The sequence below is a fragment of the Gigantopelta aegis genome, chromosome 9 (assembly GCF_016097555.1).
Source record: "Gigantopelta aegis isolate Gae_Host chromosome 9, Gae_host_genome, whole genome shotgun sequence".
NCBI lineage: Eukaryota > Metazoa > Mollusca > Gastropoda > Neomphalida > Peltospiridae > Gigantopelta > Gigantopelta aegis.
The window spans coordinates 48,249,151-48,267,890 of NC_054707.1; the positions used below are offsets into that span (position 1 = coordinate 48,249,151).

The window sequence follows — 18,740 nt, forward strand, 5'->3', positions numbered from 1 at the left end:
GGAAATCACGTGTTAGGCTATATATTTTGTTTGCGGCAAACGGGAACCGATGAATTGGCACATAACTACATACTATATAGTGCTAAAAATCATATTTAAAAATATTATTAAGTTTCAAACCCATAACAACTCTCAATAAAATGTTTTACAAAAACTATTTATGGAAATAAAACAGGTGGGTTTTTTTTTACAAATTATTGTCATATTGTATACTATAGATTAAAGTTCATTTGTAATATAGGGTGAAGAAAAAATACCTCAGTAACCAAGGTATGCCGTTTCACCTCAAGTAATGATAATACAGTACATAGAGACTTGCTATCCGAGCTTAACATTGGCTGTTCCATCAATTGTCTTCACCTCTGTATGAAAAAAGGACCTTTGACCTCTGCTATTTTATGGAAATTTGCAGAGAAACGTTTTTTCCTTACAATGAGATTTTTTTTTTTAATGTTTGAACGAAATAATATGTTTTGATATGAACGTTTAACGTTATTCGTTATAGTGTTGCGTGTGCATTCATCGGTTCCCTTTTGACGCAAACAATTTAAAAACCAAATTATCGAAGGAATACGCCCCCCACCCCCGAACTCTCTAGATATCTCGGGCCCTCCATACTAGTTAAACATTACTTTATAACAACAATGCGCCACCCCACCCCCAGGATTTGGTTCTGGTTCGGCCCTGATTAATCGGTCGATCCATTCGTCAGTCTGGTCGTCAGAACAGAACTTTATTCTGTCAGTTGTCAGTTGTCCCGCCTTTTAACCATTATTAATCTACACACTACTACTACTACTGCTGTTTGTACTGCTATTGCTGCTGCTGTTGCTGCTGCTGTTGTTGTTACTGCTGCTGTTGCTGTTTTATTCCCAGTGACCTTGACAATAGGATAGGTTTCTTGCTCGTGGATTTCAACATGGAACTTGACTGGAAAGATAGCGAAACCAACAAGGGTGAAGAACGCGGTAAAGCGAACGAGGGATGTGAGGACGCTACCGACAGTGTATCAAAAAACACCAACGTGAGTAACAGTGTAGTAGTCCGCCGTTTTGTGCCACCCACTGGGTTTATTTACTGTTCCAGCTAATGGAATAGCAGGTGTCTAGTTCGAGCGTAAAAAAATCCCAAACAATAATGTAATTTTGTTGCCATCATCCAAAAATATAACCATTAACAAAAACGTTTTAAAACAATTGGTTTAACGACACAACTAGAGCACATTTGTTTATTAAACATCGGCTATTGGAAAACCCGCTGTATTGTCCCACAAACAGGATAGCACATTCCACGGTCTTTGATATACCCGTCGTGGTGTGTTCACTAACAAATGGAAATGCATGAATCAGAGAAATATAACAGGTTTCTTCTTTTAGCATTTATACTTGTAACAGACGTGATATAAAGGGAAACTGTTAAAGCATTGCTGGATTGCATTTGCGGTAATCCAAAGACAAATATTTCGCAGGGCATCATGCCCACGTGCTCATCGAGTGCCCCCCCCCCCCCCCCCCCCCCTCCACTCCAACACACACAATGTTTTCAAATATCCTTTCTACGAGCCCAGTAGTATATGGCACATTAAAAGAAGTGGGAGGGGGATTTTTGTTTGTTGTGAGCAGGGCGGATCTAAATCTCCTCGACCTCCCCTCCTGGATCCGCACCTGCACTGTATATTATATCACTCTGGCCATATATTGATGTTTCAAACTGCAGTCACGTGATACTCTGGGAAAATATACTTAATAACAAAAGAAATACGAGTATACTAATATATAAGAAAGAAGAGTATACTAATATATAAGAAATACGAGAATAGTAATCTATAAGAAATACGAGTATACTAATATATAACAAATACGAGTATAGTAATATATAACTAATATATAAGAAATACGAGAAAAGTAACATATAAGAAATACGAGTATACTAATATATACGAAATACGAGTATACTAATATATAAGAAATACGAGTATACTAATATATAAGAAATACGAGAATAGTAATATATAAGAAATAAGAGTATAGTAATATATAAGAAACACGAGTATACTAATATATAAGAAATACGAGTATAGTAATATATAACTAATATATAAGAAATCGAGAAAAGTAACATATAAGAAATACGAGTATACTAATATATAAGAAATACGAGTATACTAATATATAAGAAATACGAGTATACTAATATATAAGAAATGCGAGTATACTAATAATATATAAGAAATACGAGTATACTAATATATAAGAAATATGAGTATACTAATATATAAGAAATACGAGTATAGTAATATATAAGAAATACGAGTATATTAATATATAAGAAATGCGAGTATATTAATATATAAGAAATGCGAGTATACTAATACATAAGAAATACGAGAAAGTAATATATAAGAAATACGAGAATAGTAATATATAAGAAATACGAGTATACTAATATATAATAAATACGAGTATAGTAACATATAAGAAATACGAGTATACTAATATATAAGAAATACGAGTATACTAATATATAATAAATACGAGTATAGCAATATATCAGAAATACGAAAATAATAATATATAAGAAATACGAGTATACTAATATATAAGAAATACGAGTATAGTAATATATTAGAAATACGAGTATACTAATATATAAGAAATATGAGAATAGTAACATATGAGAAATACGAGTATACTAATATATAAGAAATACGAGAAAGTAATATATAAGAAATACGAGAATAGTAACATATAAGAAATACGAGTATACTAATATATAAGAAATACGAGTATAGTAATATATAAGAAATACTAGTATACTAATATATAAGAAATACGAGTATACTAATATATAAGAGACACGAGTATATTAATATATAAGAACTACGAGTATAGTAATATATATAAGAAATACGAGTATATTAATATATAAGAAATGCGAGTATACTAATACATAAGAAATACGAGTATAGTAATATATAACTGATATATAAGAAATACGAGAAAAGTAACATATAAGAAATACGAGTATACTAATATATAAGAAATACGAGAATAGTAACATATAAGAAATACGAGTATACTAATATATAAGAAATGCGAGTATATTAATAATATATAAGAAATACGAGTATACTAATATATAACAAATACGACTATAGTAATATATAAGAAATACGAGTATACTAATATATAAGAAATACGAGTAGTCTACTGGATACTAATACATAAGAAATACGAGAAAGTAATATATAAGAAATACGAGAATAGTAATATATAAGAAATACGAGTATACTAATATATAATAAATACGAGTATAGTAACATATAAGAAATACGAGTATACTAATATATAAGAAATACGAGTATACTAATATATAATAAATACGAGTATAGCAATATATCAGAAATACGAGAATAATAATATATAAGAAATACGAGTATACTAATATATAAGAAATACGAGTATACTAATATATAAGAAATACTAGTATAGTAATACATGAGAAATACGAGTATACTAATATATAAGAAATACGAGAATAGTAACATATGAGAAATACGAGTATACTAATATATAAGAAATACGAGAAAGTAATATATAAGAAATACGAGAATAGTAACATATAAGAAATACGAGTATACTACTATATAAGAAATACGAGTATAGTAATATATAAGAAATACTAGTATACTAATATATAAGAAATACGAGTATAGTAATATATAAGAAACACGAGTATACTAATATATAAGAACTGCGAGTATAGTAATACATGTACATAAGAAATACGAGTATAGTAATATATAAGAAATACGAGTATACTAATATATAAGAAATACGAGTATACTAATATATAAGAAATACGAGTATACTAATATATAAGAAATACGAGAATAGTAACATATAAGAAATACGAGTATACTAATATATAAGAAATACGAGTATACTAATATATAAGAAATACGAGTATACTAATATATAAGAAATACGAGAATAGTAACATATAAGAAATACGAGTATACTAATATATAAGAAATGCGAGTATACTAATAATATATAAGAAATACGAGCATACTAATATATAACAAATACGACTATAGTAATATATAAGAAATACCAGTATACTAATATATAAGAAATACGAGTAGTCTACTGTATAGTAATATATAAGAAATACGAGTATACTAATATATAAGAAATACGAGAATACTAATATATAAGAAATACGAGTATAGTAATATATAAGAAACACGAGTATACTAATATATAAGAAATACGAGAATAGTAATATATAAGAAATACCAGTATACTAATATATAAGAAATACGAGTATAGTAATATATAACAAATATGAGTATATATATATATATATATATATATATATATATATATATATATATATATATTCGTTTGTTTATATTTATTTATTTCTCAATTATTGACCGTCATAACGAAGACAAAAGTTAAATTAGAGACACTATGACCAACACAAGTGTCAAAATCGTATTAATAACAAAATAAAAAAAAACAAAATATAATAAATCTGAATATACATTTAGCCTGAACTAATTACCTCCAAATGCATTTTTTATTTGTAACATAAATTTCAACTGCTACATTCTTTACTTAGTTTGATGATTACTGACCTAGTCTTTGTCGTATTTGCGGAATTAAACTAAGTATGAAGAGAGAGAGAGAGAGAGAGAGAGAGAGAGAGAGAGAGAGAGAGAGAGAGAGAGAGAGAGAGAGAGAGAGAGAGAGAGTGTGTGTGTGTGTGTGTGTGTGTGTGTGTGTGTGTGTGTGTGTGACATCTGACAACACTATATTTTACCGTGTCGTAAAGCAATTCGATTTATTCAGGGACCGTGACTCTTGATATTACATTGATGTCGTAAACATAGTATATCACATCCTACTTTGTTTAAAGCTATAACAAACATTGTGCTTATAAGACCTTTTTAGTTTAGTAAAACAATAACTATTGAACTATAGTACCTTTGTGAACCCAACTCAGTTCGTGACTTATCAGTCAGAGATAATTCAAAAATAAATTCTAATATTCAAAAATCCTAACCATGATTGTGGCGCTTTAAATATACCATATTATCTTAAAGTCAGTTATGGACAGTATCACTTGCACAGTAATAAGATCTAAATGTCAGTGTTTTCAACTGCAAACAAAGACCAACATAAAGAATCTTTCTTGAAACTATTAACTGAATTATGGAAACATTAGTACAGCTTAACACAAATAATTATAATAAATAAAATATTGCCAACTAACATTTTAGCATTTAGCATCAACTCTGGATACAAATACTTGTACTTGAAGAAATAAAACTTCATAACTACAGATCAATACGACTGAAAGGCTTACTAATTCTACCACTTCTAGTAACAACACAAGATGGACGATATGCCACTTTAACAGTCTTAGACTGATATTTTACACTGGACTGTTGTGGTTCTTTCAAAACAGTTTTTGGTTTCGCTGGTGATTTTTCTGAGAGTTTAACAATAGTCTTTTCTGGCAAGCTGACAGGAGTTTTACAAGATTGTGGTCCTGCAATGACAAAGTCATCACATGTATTCCTTTCATGTCTCGGAACAAATGAAGATTGTTTATGTGCCTTTTGGGTTGACAGACCAAGGCGACATCTATTACGCCTGTACTCCCTGTTGTTGCATTCAACAATATATGAACGAGGACTGGAATGATGACACACTACTTTGGCTGGTAAACATTTGTCAGTACCTGGTAGTGGAGCCATTCTCACTGGATCTCCAGATGATAATATCTTGTTTGCCTCTCTTTATCAGTGTCTAAATGTTCCTTTACATCATTGACGTCTTACGACTTGGGCTTGAGTAACTCTCTAACAATGGGAAGCTTGTTTCTCAATCTTCTACCCATTGAAAGTTGAGCTGGTGAAAAATAACAAGTTTCCAAAGGAGTTGTTCAATAGTTCAACAAATACAACTGCTTATCACTGGTTTTAGTCCAAAGTTTCTCAACTGTCTGTGTAGCCATCTTTGCTCCACCATTCGACTCGGGGTAGTTCGGTGAAGAAGTAACATAATTAATGTCATAATCTTCACAGAATTTTCCAAATTCCACCGAAGAAAACGTACGCATCCTCTAAAGAATACCATGTCAACATATCTGACTTTTCAGAGTTTCTATGGCCGACATACTGCTCATGCCTGGACGTTTGTCTACCTCTATGTACTTGGAAAAGTAATCAACTGTGAGTAAATAGTGATCACCTTTAAAGTCAAAGATATCAGATCCAATCCCATGGGTAATCTGGCGTTTTACTTGGCAGCAATGTTTCAGATCTCTGTTTCTTCTGGTAAGTATTACATTTAACACAGTCACGCACTAAATCTTCAATTTGTGAGGTCATTCCTGGCCAAAAGAGAGCTTCACGAGCACACTGCTTACACTTGGTGATTCCAAAATGCGAAGCATGAATTTGTGTCAACATGTTTTGTCTCAGGCTAGGTGGAACAATAATACGCATACCTTTATACACAATACCATCGGAAATGGAGAGTTTATCTCTTTCCTTCCAATATTCTCTAATAGAATGAGGAATCTGTTCCTTTTTATCTGGCAACCTTTTTGAATGACAGAATGAAGTTCATTCAATTCATCTGCAGTACAGCGCTGAAACTGACTGCACCTTGACGATGTAACTGCGATATAGTCACCCATATGTACTGATTCAACATCAACTTCTTGATCAGGAAGGTTTGCTCGGCTGAGCATATCACCTATAGGTATGTCTTTACCTGGCTTGTAAGTCACAGTCTCATTGGAGCTGAAAGAAGAGGTTTGCTAAATATAGCCTGCAATGGTTTGTGATCTGATTCAACTGTTGCTGGTCTGCTAAAAATATTTTAATGAAACTTTTTGCAACTACGAGTATGTACAATTGCGAGCATTTCTTCCTCAATTTGTGCATAGCGTCTTTCAGTCTTTGTAAGTGCTCTTGAAGAGTAAGCGACTGCATGTCCTTGCTGCAAAAGTACTGTACCTAATGCATATCTGCTTGCATCACACTGTATCACGGATGGTTTTTCTAATCGAATCTTGCCCAACACTGGAGTTGTGCTGCACAGTTCTTTAAGTTTATCAAAAGATTCTTGATGTGGTTTTTTCCCACTAAAACTCGACATCTTTTTTATTTCTCTCAAATGTGCATCAATTTCGCTAAGATTGGGTATGAATTTGGAAAGGTACTGGATCATTCCTAGGAAACGTTGTACATCACCCTTGTTCTGAGGAACTGGCATTTCCATCAGTGCTCTCATTTGACTTGGATCAACTTCTCAGCCATGTTCAGTAACTACATGACCAGCATATTTGACCTTGGTTTGTTTGACCTGAGATTTGTCAAAGTTCAATCCCAGATTATATTCGACTGCTCGTTGAGTAACTTTTTTGAAACCCCTGCGCGTGCTGTAACCTCACCGTGGTGCAGGGGTGTAACATTCTCTTTGAGAATGGCCAATACAGCACACAATTGAAGTTTTGAGTAAAAGTCAGTATCTATCTATGACATTTGTATTTTTGTACAGTCCTTTACACAGTATTTTTGTTTAGATCTTGAATTTTTATATTGATGTTGATCATCACTTTATTTGTTTGCATTACCATAGTTTGACACCCAATAGCCGGTGTATTTTTCGTGCTGGGGTGTCGTTAAACATTCATTCATTCATTCTTTGAAGATGCGATCATGATCTTCATCGTTCTCACCACCAACAAGAATATCATCCATAATAGCCTTTGCTCCACTTATATACCTTCAAGCATTGTGTCTATTAATACGTTGAAATATTTCCGGAGCTGACTTAATCCCAAACAGTAATCTTAGCCATCGGAATCTGCCTATTGGTGTGTTGAATGGTGTTAGCAAACTTGATTCATAGTCCACCTGAATATGAAGGAACCCAGATTTTGCATCTAACACACTGAACACGTTTGCTTTGGGAAATGACGCAACCACTTCTTCGACGGTTGGAATGGGATAATGTTCCCTGCATATAGGACGATTCAAGTCTTTTGGATCTAGACATATCCGCACTTTGTTGCCCGTTTTAACAGTAACGTGGAACTCACCCAATCAGTAGGTTTAGTAACTCTGGTGATATGACCATTGGTCTCCATTTCTTTAAGTTTATCTGTGATTTTGTCTACTAATGCCTTTGTCTGGCGTTTTGGTCCATTAATTACAGGAGAGACTGTATGATCAATCTTTAATCGATAAGTACCCGGAAGAGTAGCTGTTGTCGACTTAAGTTCAGGATATCTATTTAGCTCTTCTGAGACTGTGTAAGTTCTCTGTATGAGGCCTAGTTGTTCATTTGCATAACCAGATAGAAGGGGTTTCTGATTAAGATGAATCACGTAGAACTTAACATGAACAGTGTTAGCCTTGTATGTTACTGACAGTGTGATCATACCTTCTACATTGAGTGGATGTAGAGTATAACTTCTGACGTTCCTATCGCTCTTCAGGAGTGGACGTTTGATACTAATTCCTTTGAATATGTTAAAAGGTAGTAATGATCTATCTGTTCCTGTGTGGACAGATTTGCCATTCACATCCAACTTGACAAACAATTTTGTGCCTCCTGGAGAATTCGCAGCCTGAACTAGATGCGAGTAGTCTTCTGGGGAATCTTTATTTTCAAATGCACAAAATTGTGCATGACAAGTACTGTGACAACCAACTGTATCAACTGGTATAGATTTAGTTTTGCACAATTTAGCAAAATGACCAAGTTTCTTTCTTCTACGGCATTGTTTATTCGTACCTGGACACTTTCTATGTGACTTTTCGAATCCGCATCTTCCACATAGTTCTGACCCGACTACTTGTTTATCTAACGTTTTAGGTTTTATTTTTTGTCTTTCACCTATGTGAGCCTTTTTTATTTTTCAAAAATCTGTTCGTGGTTACCTTATTAACCTTGGGATCTTCATGCCCAATTGTTGTCATGCTTTGTAGCGAAGTTTCGTGATTCTGTCCTATTCGTATTATCATTTCTAATGTAAGGTCGTCACCTTGATCTAGATATTTTTCACGGACTTTATCACAATACAAGTGCAACACAATTGCATCTCTAAGCATTCTCTCTTGTTCAGCATAACCACATTCGTTAACAAGCAATTTAAGATCAGTTACAAAACTGTCAAACCTCTAATTCGGTCTCTGACGACGCCTGTTAAATATTACTGTTGATCTAATTTGGTTCTTTCTGGGAGCCACATATTGATATTTATTATAAACACCATCTAAGGTTTCGTTTTCTGCGGGGTTTTCCTCGGTTGAAGAAGCCCTGGTGAAAGTTTCATAAATTTCTCTGCCTTTCAATATATGTCATCAGATAACTGACTATCTGAACTGCAGTTTTGGAAGATATTGGACCTTTAAAAGTGAACTGACAGTGCTGTTTGAAGTGTTTTCACTCCTTATTTAAATTACCTGCATTCCAGTTCACCGACGGCGTGTTACTTTCAGTCATAGCCCTAGTTTACTGTAATTCATAAATTATGTTTCCACTTTATAGTCTGTTTCTGGCAGAGTTTTCATTATTTTAAAAGTTCTCGCACTTGTGATCATGACGTCACCAAACTGATCATAATGAAATGTTACGCTTTACCGACCTTCGGACATTGCATCAACGTCTGTTTTGATGTTTGTGTTTTATACCCTTGCATTAGAAATATAAACTTACTAAAACTGTTTTTGGGGTTGTGGGTATTGAAGGGACTGCATTTTTTACAACAAGTTTTCAGTATGTTTAGGTATAATTGTTTTGAAAAAGACCAGCGGAGTTATCTCATCACCATCACCAAAAGCCAGATTCATGGAATGAACTGTAATAAACTTGAAGACAGGCTAAGTGTCTTTATTACAATATATGTATTTCTACTGGTAATTTTGACGTTTCGTGCTCGTTGTATCTTGTGTGATCCAAGCTGTTTGGAGGATCATGCTTTTTTTGTGGTTTGTTTTGTGCTAAAAAGGCAGTTTGTCTTTTCATCTGGGAGCAATATGGTCGTAAGTATAAGTGTTATAATAACTGTGAGGGTAATTGAAGTTATTGTGATAACGTTGGGAAGGGTTTTATTTTAGTAGAAAACACAGCTTGGATCAATTCCATAATATCTGTTAGTAATAAATATATCATTGTAAAACGTATTGCTTGTTATTTATTTTTATAGTTTATAGCGACTTTCCTTATTTCGGTTCATTACAGAATCACTATTTTGTCAAATGCCCACTCCGCTCTGCAATGTACAGAGAGATACGGTACGTATCATGTATTACGGGTTTGTCGTCCAGATGTACGATAATCTGATAACTCTTCTTCAGCATTAAGTTACTTATTGTCGTCTGATATGAACTTAAAGTTTATTAAAAATCAAAACTGTTTGATACATTACTGATAATAATAGAGGTATTTAAGATTGAGAACACTTTTTTTCACCTCAGATCAGATCCATTATAAATTGTTGCCGAAAAACCCCCCAGATGATATGATTGAAGAAAGCAAACGGTGGGAAGACCAGAATGGAAACTGTTGCACTAAAGTATTTCCTTCATTCAAAACGAGATCTACACATTTTTCGACGAGCACAGTGCAGTGCTGTGGCGATTGTTCTGGTTGAAAGTGGGCGTGTTGTTTTTCATTTATTTCGGTTTCGCCATGTACACACGGTTTGGTGACGAAGGCTCCCTACGACTGCTCGTGTGCACCGTGTTTGGGGTCTTTCTGCTTGTCGTACGTTTTACCTGGAGATTGACTGGAAGACCATTTGTCTGGCTTGGCGACGCTTTATCAAACCAGGAAAACGGATCGTTAATCAAGACATTACGCTGGTACGTATAACAAAGAAAATGCCATTAGTAGCAAGGGAACTTTCATATGCACCATCCCACAGACAGAATAGCATATACCACAGACTTTGAAATACCAGTCGTGGTGCACTGGCTGGAACGAGAAATGGCCCAAATGGGCCCACCGACGGGAGTCTATCCTAGACCGACCGTGCACCAAGCAAGCGCTTTACCACGGGGCTACGTTCCGCTCGAGTAAAATTAAAGTAGTAAACCTTTGGCCTGTTCAGAAGTGCGAGCGATCGTGTTTTTCTTGCGCCTAACGTCAGATGAATGTGAGGGGAACATCGGAGTGGACGCGTCATCTAGCTCAGTTGCTACAGCGATCGTTTAACGTTAAAGGTGTATCCAAGGATCCAACATCCTTAGTGGACCTATTATTTGACTGAATTTGTTTTCGTCCCAATCATTGCTCTACGACTGGTATATCAAAAACTGTGTTATGTACTTTCCTTTCTATGGGAAAGCATATATATATATATATATATATATATATATATATATATATATATATATATATATATATATACTACTCAAAAGAATTTAAGGGTCAAAAATTTATAACCAAATAAGTTTCAGAGTGTATTAGATTGATGATGTAAACTACACCAAAAAACCAAAAAAACGTCACTGTATACAAGAAAGTCACATGACATATTAGATTGGTGTCAAAGTTCAAGGTTGTCAAACATGGATTTTACACATTAGAACATTCGTTTAATAGTGTGTGAATCCACCCCTGGCGCGAATACACTCGACACATCGTTGCCTCATGCTGTTGATCAGACGTCTGAAGAACTCTTGGGGAATGGCCTGCCACTCTGCCATAAGAAGTTGACCCAGATCATGAAGGTTGGCCGGAGGGGCATGGTTATCCCGAACTCTCCTGCCTAATTCGTCCCAGGCGTGCTCTATTGGGGCCAAGTCAGGCGAATATGCTGGCCAATCCATCCTGGCGATACCTTGTTGTCTGAGAAAGTCCGTTACCACCCTGGCGCGGTGGGGTCTGGCATTGTCATCCTGCAGAACTGCCCCGCCGCCAATCTGCTGAAGGCCTGGGAGAACCAACGGCCGGATAATCTCATTCAGATAGCGGATTCCATTTAGATTGCCATCCACCACATAGAGGGGGGTCCTGTGGTGGATAGAGATGCCGCCCCACACCATGACGCTGCCACCACCGAACCGGTGACGTTGTCTAACGTTAACGTCAGCGAAGCGCTCCCCAGGACGTCTGTAGACACGAACCCGACCGTCGTTGAACTGGAGACTAAACCTGGACTCGTCAGTGAACATCACTCGACCCCACTGAACACGTTCCCACTGCAGATGAAGCGTGCACCAGTGACGTCTGGCCGTTCTGTGACGTGGTAGGAGTGGTGGTCGAACAGCCTGGCGACGGCAGCGTAGATTATTGGGTATCAGACGATTGCGTATGGTTTGATCAGACACTCGAGTTCCAGTCGCAGTCCGCAGATTGTCACGTAATCGGTGTGCAGTGGTTGTGCGTTGACGTAGAGCCATGTTGGTGATGTAGCGGTCCTCTCTATTTGTAGTGCTTCGGGGTCTTCCCGAACGTGGACGATTTCGAACAGAATTCGTTGATTGGTACCGTTGCCACAGTCGGCCAACGACACTCTGACTGACACCAAGTCTCAGAGCAACATTTCTTTGCGTATTGCCATCCTGAAGCCAAGCAATAGCCCTTCCTCGATCTTCGATAGTCAGTTGACGTCGTACCATTGTCGAATTTGGAGTGTGTACCGTACACGAACGCAAGCTCCAATTATACAGAAATTCAGCATTGGGAACATGGAATACACATGCAAAGCGTGCAAATGAAGCGCTTTGTGAAAAAGCAAGATATGGGCACTTAGCAGACCTTTCGCTTTCGCCCTAATTTACGTGCAAATGTAAGCATGTTTTCGCCATTAGAACTAGTCGACAGTGTCAATGACAGTGGATTTTAATTCATTTATGGGTTGCTTAGACCCACTTTCGTCAAAATGGAACAATACCATGCGTGACATTATGGTCTAGCTAATATAATTGACATTCAGAAAATAATGTCGAAAATATCGTCTGACCCTTAAATTCTTTTGAGTAGTTATATATTTTATATATATATATATATATTAAATATATAATATAATATAATATAATATAATATAATATAATATAATATAAATATAAGAATCCTTACTGCTAATGAAAAACTGTACTGGATTTCTTCTAAGATTATATGTTAGAATTTATTAAATGTTTGACATATAATAGCCAATGATTAATACAATTTATTTCTTATTCATAGACATTAAACAAAACAAACTTTTTATAAAAAAAAATTGGAGGGTTATATAGCGGTGTTTGATAGTCATCCCTATATTTGTACCTGACTGAAGGTTTTCCTTTGTAGGGTCCTGTACGTGGTGTCAGCAGTGCCTCCATGGTGTACCTGACTGAAGGTTTTCCTTTGTAGGGTCCTGCACGTGGTGTCAGCAGTGTCTCCATGGTGTACCTGACTGAAGGTTTTCCTTTGTAGGGTCCTGTACGCGGTGTCAGCAGTGTCTCCATGCTAACTGAAGGTTTTCCTTTGTAGGGTCCTGTACGTGGTGTCAGCAGTGGCTCCATGGTGTACCTGACTGAAGGTTTTCCTTTGTAGGGTCCTGTCCGTGGTGTCAGCAGTGTCTCCATGGTGTACCTGACTGAATGTTTTCCCTTGTAGGGTCCTGTCCGTGGTGTCAGCAGTGTCTCCATGGTGTACCTGACTGAAGGTTTTCCTTTGTAGGGTTCTGTACGTGGTGTCAGCAGTGCCTCCATGGTGTACCTGACTGAAGGTTTTCCTTTGTAGGGTCCTGTACGTTGTGTCAGCAGTGCCTGCATGGTGTACCTGACTGAAGGTTTTCCTTTGTAGGGTCCTGTACGTGGTGTCAGCAGTGCCTCCATGGTGAACCTGACTGAAGGTTTTCCTTTGTAGGGTCCTGTACGTGGTGTCAGCAGTGCCTCCATGGTGAACCTGACTGAAGGTTTTCCTTTGTAGGGTCCTGTACGTGGTGTCAGCAGTGCCTCCATGGTGTACCTGACTGAAGGTTTTCCTTTGTAGGGTCCTGTACGTGGTGTCAGCAGTGCCTCCATGGTGAACCTGACTGAAGGTTTTCCTTTGTAGGGTCCTGTACGTGGTGTCAGCAGTGCCTCCATGGTGTACCTGACTGAAGGTTTTCCTTTGTAGGGTCCTGTACGTGATGTCAGCAGTGGCTCCATGATGTACCTGACTGAAGGTTTTCCTTTGTAGGGTCCTGTACGTGGTGTCACAGTGGCTCCATGGTGTCTGAAGGTTTTCCTTTGTAGGGTCCTGTACGTGATGTCAGCAGTGGCTCCATGATGTACCTGACTGAAGGTTTTCCTTTGTAGGGTCCTGTACGTGGTGTCAGCAGTGCCTCCATGGTGTACCTGACTGAAGGTTTTCCTTTGTAGGGTCCTGTACGTGGTGTCAGCAGTGCCTCCATGGTGTACCTGACTGAAGGTTTTCCTTTGTAGGGTCCTGTACGTGGTGTCAGCAGTGCCTCCATGGTGTACCTGACTGAAGGTTTTCCCTTGTAGGGTCCTGTTCGTGGTGTCAGCAGTGGCTCCATGGTGTACCTGACTGAAGGTTTTCCTTTGTAGGGTCCTGTACGTGGTGTCAGCAGTGGTTCCATGGTGTACCTGACTGAAGGTTTTCCTTTGTAGGGTCCTGTACGTGGTGTCAGCAGTGGCTCCATGGTGTACCTGATTGAAGGTTTTCCTTTGTAGGGTCCTGTACGTGGTGTCAGCGTGGCTCCATGGTGTACCTGACTGAATGTTTTCCCTTGTAGGGTCCTGTCCGTGGTGTCAGCAGTGTCTCCATGGTGTACCTGACTGAAGGTTTTCCTTTGTAGGGTCCTGTACGTGGTGTCAGCAGTGCCTCCATGGTGTACCTGACTGAAGGTTTTCCTTTGTAGGGTTCTGTACGTGGTGTCAGCAGTGTCTCCATGCTAACTGAAGGTTTTCTTTTGTAGGGTCCTGTACGTGGTGTCAGCAGTGGCTCCATGGTGTACCTGACAGAAGGTTTTCCTTTGTAGGGTCCTGTACGTGGTGTCAGCAGTGGCGATTATTGTAGTGCTCGTCGTGAAGGTGGCGCTGGAGACTCCGGACAATCTCGTGTCACTGGCTGGACTGACCACCTTCATCCTCGTCACCTACATCATATCAATGAACCCAGCCAGGGTGAGTCCTACTGTCGGTCCTACTGATACGCCATAGCTAGGGTGAGTCCTACAGTTAGTTCTACTAATACACCATAGCCAGAGTGAATCCTACAGTTCTACTACTACACCATAGCCAGGGTGAGTCCTACAGTTTTATTACTAATCCATAGCTAGGGTGAGTCCTACAGTTAGTCCTACTGATATACCATACCTATGGTGAGTCATACAGTTAGTTCTACTAATACATGATAGCTAGGGTGAGTTCTACAGTTAGTCCTGCTGATACACCATGGCTAGGGTGAGTCCTACAGTTAGTCCTACTAATACACCATAGCCAGGGTGAGTCCTATAGTTAGATACTTCTACTACATCATAGCCAGGGTGAGTTCTACAATTGGTTCTACTACTACACCATAGCCAGGGTGAGTCATACAGTCAGTTCTAATATACATTAGCTAGGGTGAGTCCTAGTCAGTTCTACCACTACACCATAGCTAGGGTGAGTCCTAAACTTAGTCCTACTAATGCACCATAGCTAGGGTGAGTCCTACAGTTCTACTAATACACCATGGCCAGGGCGAGTCCTACAGTCAGTTCTACCACTACACCATAACCAGGGCGAGTCCTACAGTTTTATGAAGACACCATAGCGAGGGAAAGTCCTACAGTTTTATTAAGACACCATAGCTAGGGTGAGTCTTATCGTCAAGGTAAAAAAAAATGCACTGGCATTTAACTACGTAAGAAATTTAAAAATCAAATAAAAACATTAAGTTTTAAATTTAATAATACGAACCTAATTAACCATCCATCGCTATACATGTAAAAACCAGTTTGACTGGTTCCCGCAGTGGTTACTCGTTTTAACGTGTAAATTAAAAACCAGTCAAGCAAACGTTAGCGGAAAGCAGCAGACTACCTCAGCTTTGACTAACACTGTCACTGAAGTAACTGACAATGCAGTACGCATTTAATTCATTTCGACTTATTTTCGTGCCTATATCCAAGGTTCAAGTACGCTGTCCTGAGCACACACCTCAGCTATCTGGGCTGTCTGTCCAGCACAGTGGGTTAGTTGTTAGTGAGAGAGAAGAGAGTCTAGTGATCTTACACCTACCCATTGAGTCGTTAAAACTTGCTCTGGGTGGGAGCCTGTACCGAGCTGTGAACCCTGTACCTACCACCGAGACTGCAGTACAGAGACAAACGGTAGAACTGCGTATGCTTGACCGTGGCTGTTCCATCAGTTGCCTTCATCCCTGTATTAAAAAAGAAGATTTAATCTATGCAGTTTGATGGTAATTATAAAAAGAAAAACGTTTTTCTATTTACACAGAATTTTTTTTCAACAATTTATAGGAGTTTAAAACTTAACAACGTGTCGAAATAGTCCAATATTAGACACCAAATAGCTACTGTCTTAAAATATGCTGAAGTGTCGTCGAATAAACAGTTCTTTCCTTTCCTTTATTAACGCCCCCACCCACCCCGCTCTGTTCCCCAGGTGAAGTGGCACCCTGTGTACTGGGGACTGATCCTGCAGTTTTACTTCGCCCTTGTCATCCTGAGAACGAGGTGGGGCTATGAGGCGTTCAGGTGGATGGGTGACCGAGTCGCGGAATTCCTCGCTCATACACGCGCTGGATCAGAATTCGTGTTTGGTCGCCAACCTGCATTCTCCATGGCCTTCTCGGTAAGTGATTGCATCAAGTATTCACATGTGTGTGATATTTACAACATAGTAAGCCCTATATGTTATACCTTGATATGAATTTCTATACCGAAATCGCATATATTGTCGAGATATGATGGATGACTAGATAAAATGTTTTATCCTGTAACCACTGTTTCTGTTAACAGAATGATGACGGGTAAAGCAAAGTCATATCCTGATACTAGCAGGATATGACTTTTGACGTCACACGCATAGCTACATTACAAAATAGCTCATTTGACCTCTAGGTCATCATACAATGCGGTTGAAATAGCAGAAATAATTGCTTTTTCCCTTAATTTTGATAGTTTGCTGGATACAAATAATAACTAATTAATGACGTCGATGTCTGCTTATCCTATTCAGGCAAAGCCTCGGGGAATTTACCATTCTTACCTTCACAGGATAAAGCCGATATCTGACGTCATTAACTAGTTATGTTCTATATATTTAACTCATCTTGGCACAGAACTACTTTTACATTAGTTATGAAAAGCAAACGAATAAATTATTATATCGTTCAAAATTACTTACGTTTTTATTTCCAGTTGATTGTTTTGATTTTTAAAAAGCGTTTTCAATACAATTTGCATTTTAAAATAAGAAATAAATTGCTGTTATTTTTTTTTTAAAAACTATTTTGTTTTGTTGTATACACTATTGTAGGCGACAAGGCAATAAACACGTGTGGATATACTACTGCGGAAAACGTGAAACAGTTCGTTTCATTACTTTTTCTTTTTATGTGGATTGCAGGATAACTAAAATGACTTGTTATTGTCTTAAGATACCGGCTTTATCCTGCTCAGGTCGAAGGGCGAATGCCACTTGGCAGTCTTGCGGCACATAAAGCCAATATCTTAAGACGGTAACCATTTATTCTTTCTGTATGTATGCAACTCTCCTGTAAACCATATTATTATTGTTTTGTGGTATCCTCATATGCCGTTGATAAACGGCCAGAGTGAATAAACTGTTCTGTTCTGTTAGAGATGATGCCGATGATGACTTTCTTCAGTATGTTCATTTTTGTCCTGTATTATCTCGGCGTCATGTCACACATGTATTTATTATTGTTTTGCAGTATCCTCATATGCCGTTGTTGAACGATCAGAGTGAATACACTGTTCTGTTATGTTAAAGGTGATGCCGATGGTGACTTTCTTCAGTGCTGTTATCTCCGTCCTGTACTATCTCGGCGTCATGCAGGCGATCGTCGGCGTGATCGGAAGATTTCTCGGATTCTGTCTCGGGACAACACCGGCCGAGTCTTTAAACGCAGCCGGAAGCATATTTATAGGAATGGTGAGGTCTTTTAGACCGCGTCTCTTATTACTCTACAGCTAAACCTGTCTATAGCGGACATCCTCAATTCATCAACGTCTCTCTAAACCCAGCTCATCTTCTTCATTTTTTAAATTCCATTGCCCCTCCCCCCTTTCCTTTTTTTACTCGTTTGAATTCCATCTCATTTTTCCCGATCTGGCAGCTCCTATCTTTCAACTTCTATCTTTCAACTTCTTTCGCTTTCCACATCCACATCCCAGTCCTTGTCTCTCAAACCGCGACAGATGATTGTCTCTTGTGGCTATCCGTGCCACACACCTGTCATTCTCCATCAGCTTTTGGCTGTGGGCTAAGCCTGACCACTTCGGGGAGTGTTCAGTAGTTATGTCTGGAATTTTTAAGAGGCACTTACAACCACATACTATGATCCACTACTACCGGCGGTCGTCAGTTAGTGCCGTGGGTAAGACCAGCTATATTAGCGGCAGAGAACTAGTATGCCAGGTTGGTGTAGGGAAAATCAGAGACTGCATCCATGGAGGAAGTTTAAAGGCAGGTAGGCGATGGTGTGGACAACTCGGAAGACGGAGTTGGGAGGAAA

The 18,740-nt window shown here is 37.9% G+C and overlaps 1 protein-coding gene across 3 annotated transcripts in view; it reads left to right on the plus strand.

Moving 5' to 3' along the window:
* Positions 1-719: 719 nt before the first annotated feature.
* The window catches only part of LOC121382294 (solute carrier family 28 member 3-like), a 34,398-nt gene continuing 16,377 nt past the window's right edge, over positions 720-18,740 (plus strand). For 2 of the 3 annotated variants that reach the window (XM_041511862.1, XM_041511863.1), the window contains exons 1-5: positions 720-1,024; positions 10,516-10,897; positions 15,013-15,157; positions 16,643-16,831; positions 17,996-18,157. In XM_041511862.1, coding sequence (XP_041367796.1) covers positions 10,725-10,897; positions 15,013-15,157; positions 16,643-16,831; positions 17,996-18,157 — 669 coding nt within the window. In that variant the 5' untranslated portion in view covers positions 720-1,024; positions 10,516-10,724. Of the gene's footprint in view, positions 1,025-10,515; positions 10,898-14,949; positions 15,158-16,642; positions 16,832-17,995; positions 18,158-18,740 lie in introns of those variants that run through there. The other variant, XM_041511864.1, reaches the window with a different exon arrangement.